At 37.6% G+C, this 19,970-nt stretch overlaps 2 protein-coding genes across 3 annotated transcripts; both read right to left on the bottom strand.

The window, feature by feature from the left end:
* Window positions 1–1,565: 1,565 nt before the first annotated feature.
* Window positions 1,566–5,886, bottom strand: LOC125190062 (DDT domain-containing protein PTM-like). The gene is given in 8 exon segments (XM_048087259.1): window positions 1,566–2,228; window positions 2,371–2,628; window positions 2,889–4,100; window positions 4,262–4,648; window positions 4,650–4,925; window positions 5,349–5,444; window positions 5,446–5,672; window positions 5,722–5,886. Coding segments are annotated over 7 exon segments (2,409 nt in total). The 3' UTR covers window positions 1,566–2,228; window positions 2,371–2,582.
* Window positions 5,887–16,817: 10,931 nt separating this feature from the next.
* On the bottom strand, window positions 16,818–19,744 carry LOC125189062. Of its 2 annotated transcripts, none has more exons than XM_048086238.1 (7): window positions 19,643–19,744; window positions 19,458–19,553; window positions 19,179–19,249; window positions 18,801–18,937; window positions 18,618–18,701; window positions 17,114–18,216; window positions 16,818–17,035 (listed from the first exon to the last, which is right to left on the bottom strand). In XM_048086238.1, the coding sequence occupies exons 1-7, from the start codon at window positions 19,663–19,665 to the stop codon at window positions 16,981–16,983; spliced, it is 1,569 nt and encodes a 522-aa protein (XP_047942195.1). In that variant the 5' UTR covers window positions 19,666–19,744; the 3' UTR covers window positions 16,818–16,980. The 2 variants fall into 2 exon arrangements, with proteins under 2 accessions (XP_047942195.1, XP_047942196.1); XM_048086239.1 differs by having other exon boundaries at window positions 17,114–18,213.
* Between the last annotated feature and the right edge of the window lie 226 nt (window positions 19,745–19,970).

Genomic DNA, 19,970 nt, shown 5'->3' with positions numbered 1-19,970 from the left:
ATCACTGTCTCTATAAATATGATGTTAATATTTTTCTATGAATCCTTAGATTTTCTCTTGAGACTTGAATATGTTTATGTTCTATTAGATATTCTAATGTTAATAGTTTTATTTATTTTCTCTAGTAATTTATAATCTTATAGCTAGTAATCTTGCATAAATTATTTTATTTTGTAACTATTAAGAATAATTTTCATAATTTAACAACATATGTAAATATGTCATAGCATAATAATATTATTTAAAATCAATTTTAATGATATGCTATTTATTTTTAAAATTTTAGAATAGAAAATAACTCTTTCATTTCATAAATAAGTATATAATATTAGCAAAGATAATCTTAATACTATGCTCTTTATTATAAAAAAAATATTCTTTAATTATATCGATGTTGACGTTGTCAATGTATCTCTATTTTTATTATCATCCTCTCATTATCCGTCTCTCGCGTACATCTCTCTATTACTTATGTTCGAGTTAATTTCATATTGTAGATACTGAAACAACTTGAAATCGAAACAAATTAATAAAATTTAACAGTAATTTAGGTCCCCATGATTAAAATCCTGGATCCGCCACTGTCTGCGGCCTCTGCCCTCGAACATATTGGATAAGGTAGCATTACATTATAGAAAAGTTAAAAATAAAAATGAGGCCTCTGCCCTCGAACATATTGGATAAGGTAGCATTACATTATAGAAAAGTTAAAAATAAAAATGAGATAGGAGTAGTTGATACAGTAGTAGGCAAATAAAAATACATTATTTCGTTTTTGTAACTATTATTTGATTTAAATTGTATTTATATTGGAGACCATGCCGGCTAATTCATTTATATATATAAAAAATACATTATTTTGTTTTTGTAACTACGCCCACTAATCAAGTTGAACCATTTTATTCAAACTAATTTTTTAATTCAATCGTGATCTTGAGACAAACAAATCATTATTTTCGATTCCAACAATTGTTTAGAATCGAGATAATGTGCACACGTCCGTACAATATGCGTAGGTGAAGGAGTATTTATTTAAGAAAAATAAATTAACAATAAGAAAAGAGCTATCCCAATATGGGAATTTGAAATGGCATTAATGAGAATTAGTATTGACGAATAAAATTTAATTCAAATTTAGTTTGTATCCACCAAACCTTTCTCTCTATTCTTTTCATTTTGAACTTTTTGTTGTGGGGCGATTTCTTTTCATGAAAACATACTACTTTTGTTTATAATTACCCTTAAACAAAATAAACAGTAATTTCTAAAATAATTTATTCATTTAGGTGAATTTAAAGAGCTTTGTGTATCAATGTGCTAGTTCGTTTATTAAGATACCCATAATCCATCCACATCAATTGTTCATTTAAAGAAGCGGCGAGATCGCTTTCAATAGTTGGAATTAAAAATCTTTTAATTAATGCTTCACAAATTTGCTTTCCCATATCGTTTACAAGCCAAGCACTTTAATGCTTCAAAAAGTATTATTAATAGTATAACTAATAGGAATATATGTTGAGATTTTTCTCAAATAAGTTGTCAATAATACATTATAGGCCTTATAATGCAAGAGAATGCCTATTATCCATATATATTTGGATTTTAGTATAATTTCTGTATTCCAATTATTTTTTCAAGACTAAAAATTATACTACTAAACTACATTACAAATAGTAGAAACCATCCAAATAATAACTGACCAAAAACTGATTTCAATCAATAAACCCCAGAATAAATAGATGTAAAAGATCGAATGGATTATGAAGCTCAGACCTAATCCTCTTCGATCGGATTTTGAAGACGAAATTCGTTGATTTGAATGTGCGACAGCTCCGCCCTAATCTCATTCGGAGTTGAAGTGCACTTCCATTTCTATCTGGTTTTCGACTCCACAACAACTTTCTTTACTAGTACGATATTAGGAGACTGCATCTTATCACATTATTATCAATTTTGAAATAGAATTGACGAATGTAGGATATTTTCATATTCCCACCACCATTCTATTTTTGTGGGACAAAAATGCGCATTTTCCACTTGAGCTTCGTTTTTGGCATTCTCTCTATGCTCAAATTCTTCGTAAGAAATTATTGCCTGAATATACTGCTCATAGAGAGTGTGGGTTGTATGTGTTCAGATGCACCTGGAGAGCTAATTGTGCCATGTTCCTACTCATTTCAACTGCTGACCTCCATATAAGCTGTCTGATAATTTTTGGAGTTTCATATCTGTCAACATAATTTGTTCCAGGTATCTTATTCGTTCAACTTGTCATCAGATACAGTTATGGATTTCCACAAAATCATATACAGAAACAACACATACAACCAGCATGGAACTTCTCTGCAAATAAAATGTCCAACACATTACCTTGACGGGCTGCTTTTCTAACCATTGACGAAGGCAGAACACATCTTTGCTTTGACAGTGTACCTCCTCTCCACCAGGTGAAATCAGTTGATGTATCCTGGCAATCATCAGTTGCAACTTCCACTGCAGCAGAAGGTTTCCGGCCACGCCTTCCTGGTCATTTGCTGCAATCTGAGTGGTAGAAGATTGAGTTGATCCATTATCAACAAGCTTTATCCAATCCCCAGAAAGGGCAATGGGGTGCACATTCTGCTCAAGCTGTAAACAGAATCGTGGGTTGAGCATTTAAACTACAATTCTCGACAAGCAAAATCTGTCAACTTCAGGAATACAGTGGTCAGCTGTGGGAGAACTAACAAACAGTTTAAAGGAGGAATCAAGGAAAGCATGAACAAAAAGAACCCATGATGGAACACCTGCCCTTGAGTCCCTGCAATTATGTCTCTTATAGCTAAACAACTACTACTATTAAGTAGGACCAATAACCTGATGATGGGTACAAAAATAAAGATGCTTACTTCAAGCAATCAGTGGCTTGTTCAACTTCTTTGCGCCATCTTTTCCTGAAAGTGTCACTACGGAAGGGACCAATAAGTAGACCACCTAAGCTCTCCTCCATAAACATAATATATGTTGCGACACCAGGAAGCCTCCCATCCTTCTTCATAGAGTGAACACCAGCAAGTACCTTTATAGCCCCTCTGTTGGCATTTGAAGCAGCTGCATTTAATAAGCATCCTCTCTTGCTTACCACATTAGCTTTACAATTAAAGCACCAGGAACATCTCTCCCTTGGGATCTCAACATGCTTCTTCTCAGAATTTGGCCAGAAAAATTGCATATATGCAGAAGCGAATGCTTTTACATGAAGTAAAACATTTTCTGACATAACTTTCCGGCGGTTATATGAAGATCGATCAGGGACAAGATTTTCTTCAGACGAAAGAATGGCCAAATTAGCAGCTGCAGAAGCAGTAAAATCTCCATGCAAATAATTATTTATATAACCAGATGTTTTGAAGGAAGACCACATGTACAAGCAACCATCACATGAATTTTGATACAACAGCTTGTCCACCCTATTGTTAAGTTCCAGGAACGAATTGGAAATTTTGTCTTCTTGAGAAACATAGCTGCTTGGACCACTGTAATAATTGCTCTGGTTTCTTGTTGAGTGGGCAACAACTTCTGTCACATTTGAAGTGCTTTGTTGGCTCAAATCATTGGTATCAGTAGGCTGACCCATTAAGCCACTGTAAGAAGTGGGTCCATTGGTGTTCACAATAATACCAGATTGCTCTGTAGCATAATCTGTGTTACCCAACTGAACAGGTTTGGCCACCTTATCCGAAGTGTTCACACATTGAACAGGTTCATGAACACAGTTCATAAGACTTGAAACAGTCGTATCTGCTGCACTAGTAGTGCTGATACAACTTCCAGTGTTCTCAACCTCAGTCGTCTTCACAATTGAATTGTCCAACAGATTATCCACATGATTGGTACATACACCACTTTCTATTTCATTTGTTAATTGTACACCGACTTCAGTCATCTTATTGAGAGGTACAATTTCCTCAGGCAGTTGCCAATACTGCACGACCCCCATGCATATTTCTGAATATATGGCAACATGCTCTGCTTTTGAGCAAAGGGCGTGGATAGCCCTAGGAATGTCGCGTCTATTGTAGTATCTCAGACAAATTTCAGAGTCAACTGAGGCCTTCAATCTGCACATATATTCCAGAAAAATCAAAGCATATTAGTGAAGATAATAAACTATCACATTAGAAGAGGCAGCTGAGAAACCTCAGATAATGCCAAGGAGAAGAGAACAGACCAAATTCCATATGGGAACAAACAAAATTTCAAGTCAAAATTAGAAACATACACAAGTAGATGGTCACATGTAGCAACAAATACTTGTCCATATGGATCGACACCAAAATTATATCCTCCTCGTAAGGTTGTTCCTTGCAAAATTTTTGTTTCAGTCGCCTTTATTTTACACTCAGGGCAATACCATGAACCTTCAGGCATATGCATCTTGTTAAGTCCCACGCATCTTGAGTGGTAGGACAATGGGCATCCATCACAGCAAAGCAGCAAACCATCCATGCCACAGATGCGACATTCATCACCATTAGCATCATCATCAGCAGATGTTTCTGATCCGCCTACTTGAATAGAATGCCTATCAATATAAGACTTCATCTCATATGCATCTTGTTCTCTATCCTTGAACCCAGAGGCTCTAGGATGTCTTCTATGCACCTGTAGGTTTGACCACAGTACTCGTATCCATGTCTATTCCTACTTCTGATTCTTCACGCATATCCATTTCTGCTCTCAGTTCTTCAGCGTCCAAAATAAAATCACACAAAATCTGCAAAACAATTAATTTCCTCCCAGCTGATAAAGTGTAATAATCTCTCTCCAGCGAATGGACATAAAAATCCTTCCAGTCAGGGCCATTTTTAGGATTCATCACCATTAGGTCATGGACCAAGTACACTGGCCTAGTTAAGTTGTCCAGTAAGTTCCAGTCCAACCACCTATACAGACAGAAAACAGTGTGTTTGATACACAGCAAGTACATGCTAAACAATAATTTGCTAGAAGTTAAACAAGATCATGTTTACCAAAATGTTTGAAAAAGTAAATGTCAGGATAGTAGTTCCAAAGTAACCTACACAACATATTCCAACAATAGGAAATTAATTTAATAGCTAATGCAAAGCTGACATGAAGCACAATTTCTAGATTCTAGTCCCTTGTATGAGAACAAAGCAAGACAGCACTAGCAAACTGGGAAAGAATAAATGAAGAGGAAAGCGATATTATTGTGCATAAATATTTATACAGTCCCGCTACCCTCTAGCCCACCCAAAAAAAGGAGTATGATCAGACTCACAAGAACAAACAGATCAAGACTCATGATACATATTCAAATCATAACATAAATTTTAGTGGGGTACCTCATGCATTTTAAATTTAATGCCAGCTCTGAACCTTCTGATGAGAGCCTCTTCAAAACAGGCAATATAGCAACATGAATGGAGTCCAACAAAGCAATTTAGTGCTCCTACAAAATCATCTAGTCCAAAGGGGTATAGAAACAGCGGAACACTAAATGAGCGTAAGAAACTATGTACAGAGAGGAGGTGGGAAACACCGATATGCCCAGAAGACTGAGGCAACTCTGGAGGTGGAACAAGTGCCTCTTCAATGTCTATACTATCCTCACATGAATCATTTGAGGAATCGGCATCACCATCATCATTGTTCTCTACTGCGGCAGCTCACCATTCCTCTAATCAACTTGATTCACATTCACATTCCTCCATTTACATCTTTAATTGGCAGTAACTTGTCCAATTTCTCTTTCTTCTCATTCAAATCACATTCTTCCACTAAAATCACATTCACTTCACCACTATCCAAATCCTCAAAATCTCCATCCTCATATACAAACCTGAGTCGTAAGACATTATCTTCCCTGAGCCTTAATGACATCACGCCCCTCTGTGCTTTCCAAATCACGATTCTTCCGTTTTCTCCCCCGCCGCTTTGGCGGTTCAGGCATCATTATACCACCAATGGCGATCAAAATCCTCAGGCACAATCCCTAAATCTAATTCAACATTCCAGCTTCTCCTCCCCAAATATCTCAGCTTCTCTAATAAAACCCTATCACATTTAATTTAATCAACAAATCTCTCAGCACATTCGCATATCAATTAAAATTAAACAAAAACGAAAACAATAACCAGATGCGAAGATCCAACATTAAAAGTCCACATCCAGTTACCCAAAAAACAGAACGAAAGAAAGAAATTTAAGGAATGAGCAAAAATCACACCTGTGTTGCCGATGAGAATTTTTGATTTGGAAAGTCTCAAAAGATTATATGTTCTTGATTAGTGTGTTTTATATACACTGGTTTATCTAATCAGATTATTCAAAGGATGAATTCCAACCGTCCTTGCATATAGCCACGTGTGATTTTCATATTATTGATTATATAACTGTCATATGTCATCTCTTTTTCACTTAGAGATATCTTCTAACGTGAATTTTTTATTTTTTAACAATTATTTGATATAAGTTATGTTACTGCGAAGTTTATAATGGGACTTCTTTTATTCATGCAATTCTTAACGACTTTTTAAGGCTGATCTTGATGAATTGTCGGATAATATAGGTAATCTTCTGGTAAGCATTCGGTAAAAAAACAACTTATAAGCAACAAAAGAGGCATTTAAGATTAGATCTTTAAATAAAATAAGTATTGTACAGTAGAGGCATTTGAGTTACACATCAGATTGTATAGTATTAATTCTTGATTTAATATTTAAACATTATAATATGTGATTTTTTTCAATTTATTATATTTCATAGTTGATTTGATAGTCTTTTAATTTTTATTTAACTAAAATTGTTACTCATATTGTTCATTATTAATATTGATTCTAATTTTATTTAATTAATTTAAAAATTAAAAAATAATATTTTAAAAATATATTAATCTGTGCACAGGCGTAATACTCGTGAATTTAATACATCAAATTACACAAATTGAAAAGTCATGTGTCTTGGCGTTATAATACTCCTTACACTGCCTTATGTAATTTAAAAATGACTATAATTAATTTAGTGGGGTATGTGGACTCTTGCTATATCATTAACTGCCTAAGTTGAGTGAGTGGAAAGGATTATGTGCATAATATTTTTGCCTATAAATATGTCATTACCTACTTATCTTATAGAGTTCAAGCATACCATTTTTGCTCTTACCATAGGAGAAAAGCTTAATGCCATGGAACTAGAAAGGAGGCAATGGAGCGAAGGCAGCAATGCCGGTACGGAGAAGGCAGCAATGCCGGTACGGAGAAGGCCGAGTGTGTTTTGCTCTCTCCATCCCCGCTCTTTCTCTTTTAATTTATTTACGGTATAAGTTCAATTTTATTTTAGCATTTTCTTTTTTATTTTTTAATATAGCAATTTTATTTTAATAATTTATTTATTTATTTATTTTTAATTGTTTCTCATTTTAGTTACCACGAAAAAAATAAAATATGTCGTGCAATGCACGTGGATGATACTAGTTGAAATAAAAGTGAACCTTCCAAAAAAGGAGTCCAATGAGAACTTTTCATTTTCCATATTTAGAAAAAGCAGCCTCAAGTCCAAATTTTCATTCAAGCCCATTATGATTCCAAGGCCCATTTCTATCCTAAACCCTAAACACTGCTTAATCGTGTTCAACTTAATAAATCACAGTAATATAGATTATCCTTGTTCTCTTTTTTTTTTCCTTATCCTTGTTCTCCTTGTTTCAACTCCGAGCTTGATAATTTGACGTGAACAAGTGAACAAGTATTGATAAACCTAACATGACCTCACAATCTCTCCTAGCAGCCTGCCTCCGGCCAATTGGTTTCTAATTTTGAAGGAGGAATGAATATGTTATACTAACCGGGCGTAATACAACCCAAATGAATAACGAAGATAAAAGTACAATAAACTGAATTGAAATAACAAAGCAATAATCGAAACTGTAAACCGTAAAAGTCGAGGAGTCCTCTTTCCGCAAGACGAGATACGCCCCGGTAGTGCTCTCGGATTGGCACGTCGTCCCCAAAGATAAAACGGCTTCGTCTTGTTCATTGCATCACCGCGAACATAACAAGCTCCGACGAACTGGATGATGGCGAGGGCAGAGCTTCGACGAAAGACTATGCACAAAGAGGGAGAGAGCTATGCAAAATGATATGCAATCTTGTTGTGTCTAGTGTTGTGTGTTGGGAATGCAAAGGATGCATGCCTATTCATAGGCCAAGTCCACTCATGGGCATTGATGGAGTCAACATGAGCTAGAGGAGACTGATGCATCTGGACACGCTACATGACAAGGTTCATCATGAACCTGTTGGTCCTCATGGGCATTGATGGAGTCAACAGGAGCTAGAGGAGATTGATGCATCTGGACACGCTACATGACGAGGTTCATCATGAACCTGTTGGTCACACGAGACGTCGGGGTCCATCGGGGACCTTTTGTCATCCGTTATGCGCCATCGTGGACCGGGAATGCAAAGGATGCATGTCTATTTATAGGCCAAGTCTACTCATAGGCATTGATGGAGTCAACAAGAGCTAGAGGAGACTGATGCATCTGGACACACTACACGACGAGGTTCTCATGAACCTGTTGGTCACACGAGACGTCGGGGTCCATCGGGACCTTTTGTCATCCGCTATGCACCGTCATGGACCGCTTGGGACCCGCTATATGTCGGGGTCCATCGTGGACCTTTTAGCACCCGTTATGCACTTGGGTCCACTATAATTATTACGAGTAATAATTCATCTTATTAAATCAATGTTTAATAAGGTTCTCTCCACCAATGTGGGATAATTAACTCTTTTAATTAATCTCTTGGTTTTATCGCATAGCTCCTTTATAGCTCACCACTGTGACAAACTTTAATTCATAATTTCTCACTCACCCGGAATCGGTTTAGAGAAAATAAATATACCACGGACATCTACTCCAATTTCCAGTTTGTTTGTGTGTGATTCAGTGCCATCTCATTTACGCATTGCATTTGTGACGCCTCTGCTGCATTTTTACTGATATGTCAAGGATAGAAGAGAAGAGAGGAACGGTGAGATTAAATTGTGTTATTTTTCATCTGAATTATATACTACTACTAGTTTATGCTAATGGATAAACAGTTTGTAATTAATGGAGACTAAAATTTTATGACGTGATTGTTAATTATAGTAACTATAGGTAATAGCATGAAGTCCTTTGCTTTTGGCTAGCTGAATAAGTGAATAGTGTCCGGGTATTGACTGTGGATGATCTTGTAGGCTTTTTTCTGTTCCTCGGGATCTTGATTTACCGTATGCATCATTACATACAGAAACTGCATTTCCAGTTGCATCTGTTTGTTTGCGTATGATTTATTGTTATCCTTATTCTCATTTTCCCTTAATCAACGATGATCTTATCCAACTAGCATTGCATTACCAGTCCCCTCTGTTTGTTTATAAAAGTCACTTATGCCTTTGGCTATCTGCAATAGTGTTTGAGTATTGACTGTGTATGATATTGCAGGCTTTTCTCTGTTCTTGGCATTCTTGACATCGAATGCATGCATCATTACATTCAAAAATTGATCAAAGTGAGGAGCAACACTGAGAAAGAGAAGCTACAGCTGAAGGCCAAGGAAGAAAAAGCTTCTGCTAAAGTCAAGAAGCTAGGTTTGAGTTTGACTTGAGGATTTGAATAAGCTCAAGCTGGACTCGGCTGAAAAGGACAAGAAAGACAGAAACCGCAGAAGGTCACGTTGCTGCACTCCAGAAACAAGCAGCAGATCTACTGCTCGAATACGACAGACTTTTGGAAGACAACCAAAATCTCCAAAACCAGGCTCTCCTATCGGCTACAGAAGATGATGCGATTGCTGGTGAGATTCGAATCTTGAAACTCTATTCAGCAACGATATGATTGTTGATGCGCGTTGGCATGGGATAGAGGACGTTAGCACGACACCAAATGTGTATATGAGTCAATGGAATGTGACGCTTCTTTACCATATAAAATGAGACAAGTAAAGGCTGATGAGCCAAAATGACATTGACAAAACGAGACATGTATTAGCAGACGGAGGGAGTATATGTTACTACAAAAAAGAGGAAAAACGCATACACGCTTCATCTTCATCTTCCTCAAATCATTGCTACCAGTGGTCTCCGCAAGAACAACTCCCGTTCTTGAACTGATGAAATCTCTTCATATCCCTCACAACAATCTCTCTCTCTCTGCAACAATCAACATAAACTTGATCGCCTCATGGCAATCCCCACACACTTACAGGCAGGGACGGATCTAATGTATGTTTAGATGGGGCAAATGCCCCACCTCAATCTCCAATATACATACACACATATACATTAAAATAATCTAATACTCACATATTCACATAATTTGCCCCCTTCATTTAATAAAATAAAGATTTCCTTGCCCCTCACCTACGGAAAACACCGCTTGCACTAGAAAATAGGAGAGACCTTAGGCCCAAATAAAAAAATAAAAATATAAGTACTATAAATATAAGCCCCAGAATTTTTTTAAAAAAAATAACCAAAATATTTGTGTTCCTTTTGAATATAGCCGCAATGACAGAGGCCCTCTACCAACACCCAAATTTTTTCTCTTATTATTATATTTTTATATTTAGATGTTAATATTTTTGCCCCTCCTACTACAATTTTCTGGCTCCGTCCCTGCTTACAGGTTCTTCGTGATCAACAGACAACAACCTAATCCCCGGCCTAGTCTTCAGAATCCTGAACGCAATAGCCAGCCTCTCGCTGTTGTTACGCAGCATCTTCACCTTCGCCTTCTCATTCGGCCTCGTACGCGCCCCAATTGTTCGGCGGAAAACTGAAAGCGCCTCTCTCCTCGCCCGTGGATACCGTACCCCGCAATAATACGCAATAATAGCGTTCCAGAGGATCCTGTCACGGGCGCCCGCCCCCCTCGAAGAGCGCCTGGGCGCGGAGCAACGAGCCACACTTCGTGTACATGTCGACGAGCGCGGTTTCCACGGCGTGATCCTTTGGAGCTCTCTCCGGGCGACGAATCCGTGTATCTCCGATCCCAGCCTCCGGAAGCCGAGGTCGGAGCACGCAAGAAGCTCGCCCATGAGGCCGAATCGAGTTCGAACCTACAACCCTGCATCTTAACAAGCAGCATCAGAGCATCACCAGAATTTCCATTTCTTGCATAGCCAGAGATCAAAGCACTCCAAGAAACCACATTTCTCAATCCCATCCTCCTCAAAATGATCAAAGCTACATCCAATCTCCCAATCTTGGCATACATATCTACAAGACTAGTTTGTTAGAAAATAGTGGGATAAAATTCTCAAGCCGTGTACATGCGGTACTCTAACTATTACAATCGAAGGAAAAATAACAACAATAAGTGGAATGAAAATTACAACGGAAATAATAAAACAAACCAAACTAAGTCGAGTCGAAGAAAGCCCTCTTTCCGCAAGACAAATTACGCCTCGGCTAGTGCTCACGAAATGACATATTGCCCCCAAAGATAAAACGACTTCCTCCTAGCGTGTAGAAGCACCTCAAACCCGCTAGGCACCGACGAACTTGATAAAGTTTAGAGAATCGACCTATGCAATGCTCCTATATGCGAACCATGATGTAGAAAGGTAGAGAGAAGAGAGAATGATTTTTGTTCGTGTTTTCAACTCTCAAAACCACACCTAGTTATAGGATAGGAGTGAACATATGAGAGGTCTTGCCATGAAGGCATCTCATAAACATTTGGAGGTTACAAGAAGTGAAAGGCCAAAGGCCTCTCTCTTTTCCCCCATATTTCACACGCTTTATAACAATCCCTCACATTGGTTAGAGCACTGCAAGCTCAAACCAAAACAAGACGTGTATGCATGCATGCAGACTCTTTGCTCAATTCTCGAGAAACAATATTGCATTTGGAATAGTAGCTTGGGGCTTTGAACTTTTCATAGTCAACACTATCGGGCATACCGGCGGCCTGGTGGACGTGATGCCTTGAACCATTTTTCCTTGGTGTATACCGAGACAACAATATTGACACAATATTATTTACAAACTCATCAGTTCTTAGTTTGTGGCCATGGAACACCACTTTAGATTCATAAGTGATTCACATGTTGAAGCGGCCCACACTTGTTCACTTACATAGGTGATTCTTTTCTAGGTATCCTGCAATACCCACCTCCTCGAGGTTTCTAAGAATCATTAAAAGTCAAAACTTAGTCTCTTACCACATGCAGGTTACAACACTCAATGCTTGCTAAAGAATGGGCGAAGATTAAAAAATCTTCTAAGTGTTACAACTAGAGTCATATAGCTTCGTTTTTCATTGAACCAAGCTCAAGTGATCTCCAATCGTATGGTTGAGTTACCACTATAATCATCTTTTAAGATGTGGTTTTCAGTCCCATTCCTTTTAGCAATTTATGCATCTGGTCACGATTTAAACTTTTCGCTAACGGATCCGCTAAGTTATCCACTGACCTTACATAGTCAACTGCGATAACACCACTTGTGATCAACTGCCTTACGGTATTATGTCGCCGATGAATATGTCGAGACTTACCATTGTATAAGCCACTATGTATTCTTGCTATAGTCGCTTGGCTATCACAGTGTGCTGGGTGCAGCTTCTTCCAACATGAAATATCTTCTAGGAAGTTTCTAAGTCACTCGGCTTTTTCCCCTGTGGTTGTCTAAAGCGATAAACTCGGTTTCCATGGTGGATCGAGCTATACACGTCTGTTTCGTTGACTTCCACGAAACAGCTCTACCCCCCACAATGAACACATACCCACTCGTCGAAAATGAATCTTTTTTTTTTAATCAGAGATCCAATTTGCATCACAACACCGTTCAAGTACTTGGAGATAGTTTGTGTACTGCAGCTCAAAGTTAAGAGTATACTTCAAGTATCTCAAAACCCTACGCAGAGCTTTCCACTGTTCCTTGCTTGGGTTGCTCGTAAACTGGCTCAACTTATTCACCGTACACGCAAGATCTGGTCGGGTACAGTTTGTGATAAATATCAAACTCCCTATGATCTTTGCGTATTCTTCTTGAGCTACAGGCTCATCCGTGTGCTTACTCAAATGCACGTTGTGTTCCAATGGAGTCTTAGCTGGCTCACAATCAAATGAGTGAAACTTCTTAAGCATTTTCTCAATGTAATGAGATTGTGTCAAATCAATTCCCTCAAGATTTCTTTTAATCTTGATTCCGAGAATCACATCAGCTAAATCCATATCTTTCATGTCAAAATTTCTTTTCAACATGGTGTTTGTCTCGTTAATAATGGTACTATTGCTGCCCATTATCAACATATCATCAACATAAAGACACACAATAACAAAACCGTTATCTGTGTTCTTAATGTAAACACACTTATCACACTCATTGATAGTGAACCCATTTGACAACATCACATTATCAAACTTCAAGTGTCATTGCAAAAGCGCTTGTTTTAATCCATATAGAGACCTCACTAGTTTGCATGCCTTCCTTTCTTGGCCCGGTACTACAAACCCTTCAGCTTGTTCCATATAAATTTCTTCCTCCAATTCACCATTCAGAAAGGCAGTTTTCACATTCATTTGGTGAATCTCAAGATTATGCATAGCAGCAATTGCAAGAAGCATCCGAATGGAAGTGATTCTCGTAGCAGGTGAATACGTGTCGAAGAAGTCATATACTTCTTGTTGCTTAAAGTCTTTCACAACTAGGCATGCTCTGTACTTTTCAATAGTACCATCAGTTTTATATTCCTTCTCAGGATCCACTTGCACCCTAAGGTCTTACAGCCTTTTGGCAAGTCTACTAACACCCATGTGTTATTTTTCATAATTGATTCAATTTCACTATTGATCGCTTCTTGCCAGAATGACGCATCTGGCTAGACAGTGCTTCCGCCAATGACTTTGGTTCGTCATCTAACATAAAAGTTGTGAAGTCGGGACCAAAAGCCTTAACAATTTTGACTCTTTTACCACGTCTTGGTTCTACATCCTTAGGTTTTGACCTTGTCCTTTTTGGAGGATTAGAATTAGTGGATTCATCCATCATTCTTTCATTAGAACGATCCTCCTGCCTCTTGTAAGGGTAAACATTCTCAAAGAATATGGTATTCCTTGACTCTATTGTTGTTCCTTCAGCCACACCAAGCACAGCTGAGCTATGGACTAGGAAACGATAGGCACTACTATTAAGTGCATGTCCAATAAAGATGCAATCGACTGTTTTAGGGCCTATTGCAACTTGCTTCGGAGGTGGCACTTCTACCTTCGCTAAGCACCCCCACACTTTAAGGTATGAATACGAAGGTTTCTTCCCTTTCCACAACTCATAAGGAGTCACATCCCCATTTTTTAGTGGAATCTTGTTCAAGATATAATTTCGCCGTTAACACAGCTTCCCCCCACATGTTCTGGGGTAAACCTGAATTAATCAACAGAGCATTCATTATCTCTTTAAGTGTTCGATTTTTGCATTCAGCAACACCATTCGACTGAGGAGAATATGGAGCCGTGGTTTGGTGAATTATACCACTAGCATGGCATGATTCTGCAAACGGCGCTACATACTCATCACTCTATCACTTCGAACACACTTAATTCGACAATTAAGTTGATTTTCGGCTTCATTTTTGAAGTCTTTAAACGCTTCAATTGCCTCATCTTTACTTCTTAATAAGTAAAGGTAACAATATCTTGTGCAATCATCTATAAACGTGATGAAATACTTTTTACCACCTCTTGCTTGCACAAATTTCAAATCACATACGTCTGTATGGACCAACTCAAGAGGTTTTGTACTCCGCACTATGGAACGACAGCTTAGCAAATTTGGCTTCAACCACACACTTCATATCTTTCTTGTAAGTTAACCTTATCAACTTTTAGTTAATTAAGATTTACTAATCTTTTTATAGCATTTAGATTTACATGTCCCAATCTATTATGCCATAAATCAGAGCTCTCAAGCAAATTAGAGGATGTGTCATCTTCCTTATTGATTAATCCTTTTCCACGATGAATGACCATAACATCAGCTCAAAAAGCCCATTCACTAGGTGGCCTTCATCTATGAATTTTCCATTCTTGGTCAATATAACATTTTCGCACTCAAATTCTAGTGAATATCCATGATTTACTAGAAGTGAGCCTGACACCAAATTATTTCGGATGTATGGGACATGCAGCACATCATTGAGGGTAAGAACCTTTCCAGATCCTAATTTTAGGAACACATTATCCACACCAACGACCTCAGAAGAGACTTGGTGTCCCATGCGTACTTTTCTACCTCCAACTGATTTGTAAGTAGAAAAAACACTTCTCTTGGAGCACACATGACATGTGGCACCCATATTAACAAACCATTCATTTGGATTGTTACCATGGTTCACGTCGGAGACCATTGCGACCACCTCGTGATCTTTGTTGTTTATAACAATACGTTCAAATAATTTGCACAATATTGTCTTCATCAATAGGAATACAATTATCTTGAACCATATGTGCATTGGTATATTTAACACCACATGCATCCCAATTATTACTACCAAGTCAAAACTGGTCTTGCTTGTCAAATGACAAACGATAAACACAATTCTCAAGAGAATAGATCTCAAGGAATTAACCATTTCGTAGCCCATGAACATTGCAACTGTTCGTTTCTTCATTCCAGCTCTGGAGCTCATGTTTCCTCCAACTTCGATTGGTATAATCCTGTCTTCGAAGAGTACAATAATTTGTCTTGCGATTGTTAGAAAATAGTGGGATAAAATTCTCAAGCCGTGTATAGAAGGTACTCTAACTATTACAATCGAAAGGAAAATAACAACAATAAGTGGAATGAAAATTACAACGGAAATAATAAAACAAACCAAACTAAGTCGAGTCGAGGGAAACCCTCTTTTCGCAAGACAAATTACGCCCCGGCTAGCGCTCACGGAATGACTTATTGCCCCCAAATTTAAAACGACTTCCTCCTAGCGTGTAGAAGCACCTCAAACACGCTAGGCACCGACGAACTTGATAGAGTTCAGAGAATCGACCTATGCAATGCTCCTATATGCGAACTATGATGTAGAAAGGTAGGGAGAAGAGAGAATGATTTTTGTTCGTGTTTTCAACTCTCAAAACCACACTTATTTATAGGATAAGAGTGAACATATGAGAGGTCTTGCATGAATGCACCTCGTAAACATTTGGAGGTTACAAGAAGTGAAACGCCAAGACCTCTCTCTTTTCCCCTATATTTCACACTTTTTATAACATCAACAACATCATCAACACAAATGTATCCACAAATCAAAAATCCATGAATAGAACCAGCAATTAATCCACAAACCTAAGATTTAGGATAAATAGTAAAAGTATTTTGGTAAACGGTACTAAAATTCGGAATATCTAAAAACTGATGGATCGATTTTAAAAATCGACCCCAAGATTTGGTTTTTAGAATGAGATAGTCAAATTGGGTATGACAAATAATCACAAATTTCATAATAACAAGACAAAACACTTTCTTTACAGCCTTATATTTTTATAATAATAGTTTTCATTAGATTATCGCACAATTCCTTTTACTCCTTAGTAGGTCCTTTAATTTTTATATTGAGAATACAAAACATATTTAAATAAATTTAAAGTATTTTGTAATTTGGCATTGTTCAAAGTTCAAACTAGTCCAATCTATAAAAAAAGTACTATCATCTTTGTTACCCAATTATCTAAATAAGATGGTTTCTTTAATATTTTTTTCTATGCTATGCTAGATTTTTTATAGTATGCTTAAATGCAAAATTGGAAATGAAAGACAATAAAGGGTAGAGCAGAAATATAAATACGCCAGACAGTTTTAAAAGTATAAGTTAGAATAGGACACACAAGAAACATTGAGATGGTTATGGTGGAGGGAGGTTTTCAAAATAACACTTACATACCACTACAAAAGCGAAAATAATTTAAACATAATGCAGCATGATAAGATTCATGTCTCCAGCATCTCTATCTTCTCTTTCCCTTTCCTGTCCTTCTCGGCGAATCTGCATACAAAAATGAACATATCACCACATTTAAGAACATAACTAATTATCAAAATAAATTCAAATCAACGGGCTTACATATAAATGTCACTAAAAGAACCGATTTTCAGGACACCCTTCATTAGAACTGTAGAAATGTAATCCCCGCCCTTGCCTTGGACGACTTCGACCTTGGCATATTCAAGATCACAGTGGCGGTTACCAGCCATACGCATGAACACGTAGAAGACCCAGCTACTACTTTTAATATCTTTGTTGCCGGTATAGAAAGCTTCCACCACTTGCACATTCCGACCCCTAGGCCTCGCCTTCACGAACACTTCCCCCACCTTCTTTTTGGAGGATAGATCGTACACGAACCAAACACATGAATAGTCGATAATGAATAGAATGTCGCCCCCCACATATACAAGGTTCCTATATCCCATGCCACGACCATGCAACGGCGGAGGGATGTTTTCTGCAAATATAGCCCATTTGTCTTGAGCAATGTTGTAAGAGAGGAGAGATGGTTTACAATCTACGGCACATCCCATTCCTCTGCCATAGAGCAAGTGGTGATAGTATATCATGACAACTTCATCGGTCCACTGAAAGCAAGAGATTGCACAGGGACACATACTCATGGGAGTGGGAACAGGCAAGTCCTCTCCGTTCTCCGGATCATACAAGTCAAGGGCAGTGAGTGGACAGGGACACTCACCCATGGAAACAGTCAAGTTCTTAGCATCCAACTCTCCTTTCTCCGGGTCGTACAACTCAGCCCAACCTTCTCGTTCAGCTGTGCCCCCGCAGATGAATATCCTGCCATCACGTAACGGGACTAGAATGGGGTGGGACCGCTTTACCTTCATAGTAGCGGGGCAAAGTGTCCAAGACTCACATAGAGAACCATCAGTTGGTGGCACAGCAGACCACAAACAGTTTGTTGGTTCAGACTTTTCTTTATCTTCTTCTTCATCTCTAATATTAATCATGCCCCCAGCCATAAACAAGGTATCACCCACACAGAAAAATCCCACACAAAAAGGATTGGGTTCCAGTTTTCTTTCAAATCCGGATATTACAAGATCTCGATCACTACAATCCTTCAAGCCCAACTCGTCGAAACTATGACAGTGCATAGTACCTTTGGTGGTAGACCAAAGCACAGTGAAGTGTAAACCGCCCTCCACATGCTGCTGAATGAAAACCAACATAAAAATATTACTCATGTAACGGAAATAATTATCCATCAAACAATGGATTTGTAAATTTTCCATTTAATCATGCCATCATAAACTAAAGTTCAGGCTCAATAAAATTATTGCCAAGAATTGCATGAGACATGAATTTATTCTATTCTATTGATGAGCCAAATAAGTAGTCGTAGTAGTAATTAAATAAAAAGAAGAAAAGCCATTTCCTAAGTACAAACTAACTACATATATAAACACAACTATTCAATGTCAATTTGCAACAACTACAGCCCATCTTCTACCTTTAGAATCAACCAAGAAATCCATCACTCACATACTGTATATATTTCTTTTTTGCCTTAATGCACAAAGAAATTGATCTGATGTTTAAGTAAATCATTTACCGTTTTTTCTTGATTTTTCATCTCTGTTTTTTCTTGATTCTTCATCTCCGTTTTTTCTTGATTCTTCATCTCCATGAGATGCGCCTAGAATAAAATATCACAACAAAAGTTAAATTGACTATGATTATAATATCAGGGGTGTGTGTGTGTGTGTGTGTGTTTGGCTTAGTTAATTGAATTTACCACTCGAGCTTGATATCTAAATTGCAAGAACTCGAGCTGGCGGCTGAGAGAACGTAGCTCTTCATCACCGTGTATGTCGCTCAAGTCATCACCGGTGTACCTCGGAGTAAAGAGACTCATTTGGCCAAGCCCTTCTCCTGAAATTATTTATTCATCACACAACAAGATTAACTTCTACCATGTAGTCTATTGAATCAATGAATCTAATAAGCCACCAAACAATGAAATTAGCCCTAAGAGTGTCTAATCTATGGAGTATTGATCATCTAATGATCCAGACAAGTAGCAATTAAAGTTATAGCAATTAAGAGGATGATGAACAACCCGTCACCTATCTGCAATTCAAAATCGAAACTGAAGAATAGAGCGAAATATCACCTGGGTTTTTATATGCGTCCATTAGAGGGGAGACAGAGGAAGGAGGAGAGGGTTGTGACGCCAATTGTTCTCTAGGGTTCACGGAAACAGAAGAGCAGCCACAACAAGATTAACTACTATGTCGATTGAATCAATGAAAATATATAATAAGCCACCAAACAATGAAATTAGCCCTAAGAATCGATTTTTATTCGTCTATCTATGGAGTATTGATGATCTAATCATCCAAACAAGTAGCAATTAAAGGTATAATTAAAAAGATGATGAACAACCCGTCACCTCTCTGGGGATTTAGTTCGTATTTTGGGTTGTTTATTTCTATCTTGTATTGGAGGTCTAAAATCTCCTGCTGCTGATGATGGTTCGAGCATTTTGCTGCATTTGTTGCAGGAAATAGGAAGCAATTAAACAAACATAAAAAAGAAAAACACGATCTGTGTTGAAGGGAAAGGAGCGAAATCCACCTGCGTTTGCGTTGTGACGCCATTCTTTTCTAGGGTTCGGCCTGACGGAATGAAAATATCAGCTTGGTTGGAATCTTTATATAATTAGTAGGGGGTAAACAAATAAAAATAAATAAATAAAAGTACTCCATGCTTTATCTACTTTGTAAAGTAAAATATTGAATAAAAAAAAATTAAAACAAAAACTTCTTTATAACATTACTCCTTCCGTCCTCTAATAATATATAGTTTGGGGACTACACGAATTTTAAAGTCAAATGGTAAAAAGAAATACAGAGAAAAAAATAATTAAAGTACTCCCTTCGTCCCATTAAAGATAATCTACTTT

Source organism: Salvia hispanica, chromosome 5 (assembly GCF_023119035.1).
Source record: "Salvia hispanica cultivar TCC Black 2014 chromosome 5, UniMelb_Shisp_WGS_1.0, whole genome shotgun sequence".
NCBI lineage: Eukaryota > Viridiplantae > Streptophyta > Magnoliopsida > Lamiales > Lamiaceae > Salvia > Salvia hispanica.
Note: the sequence above shows the minus strand (reverse complement) of the source record. Positions and strands in the feature narration are given on the sequence as shown.

Excerpts from the sequence above, each read along its gene's own strand:
- LOC125189062 (XM_048086238.1), bottom strand. The coding sequence starts at position 19,665 with ATGGCGTCACAACGCAAACGCAG. Across the intron at positions 19,554-19,642 it reads GCGTCACAACGCAAACGCAG|CAAAATGCTCGAACCATCAT; the intron begins GTGGATTTCGCT and ends CAACAAATGCAG. Across the intron at positions 18,217-18,617 it reads TGAAAAATCAAGAAAAAACG|CAGCATGTGGAGGGCGGTTT; the intron begins GTAAATGATTTA and ends GTTTTCATTCAG.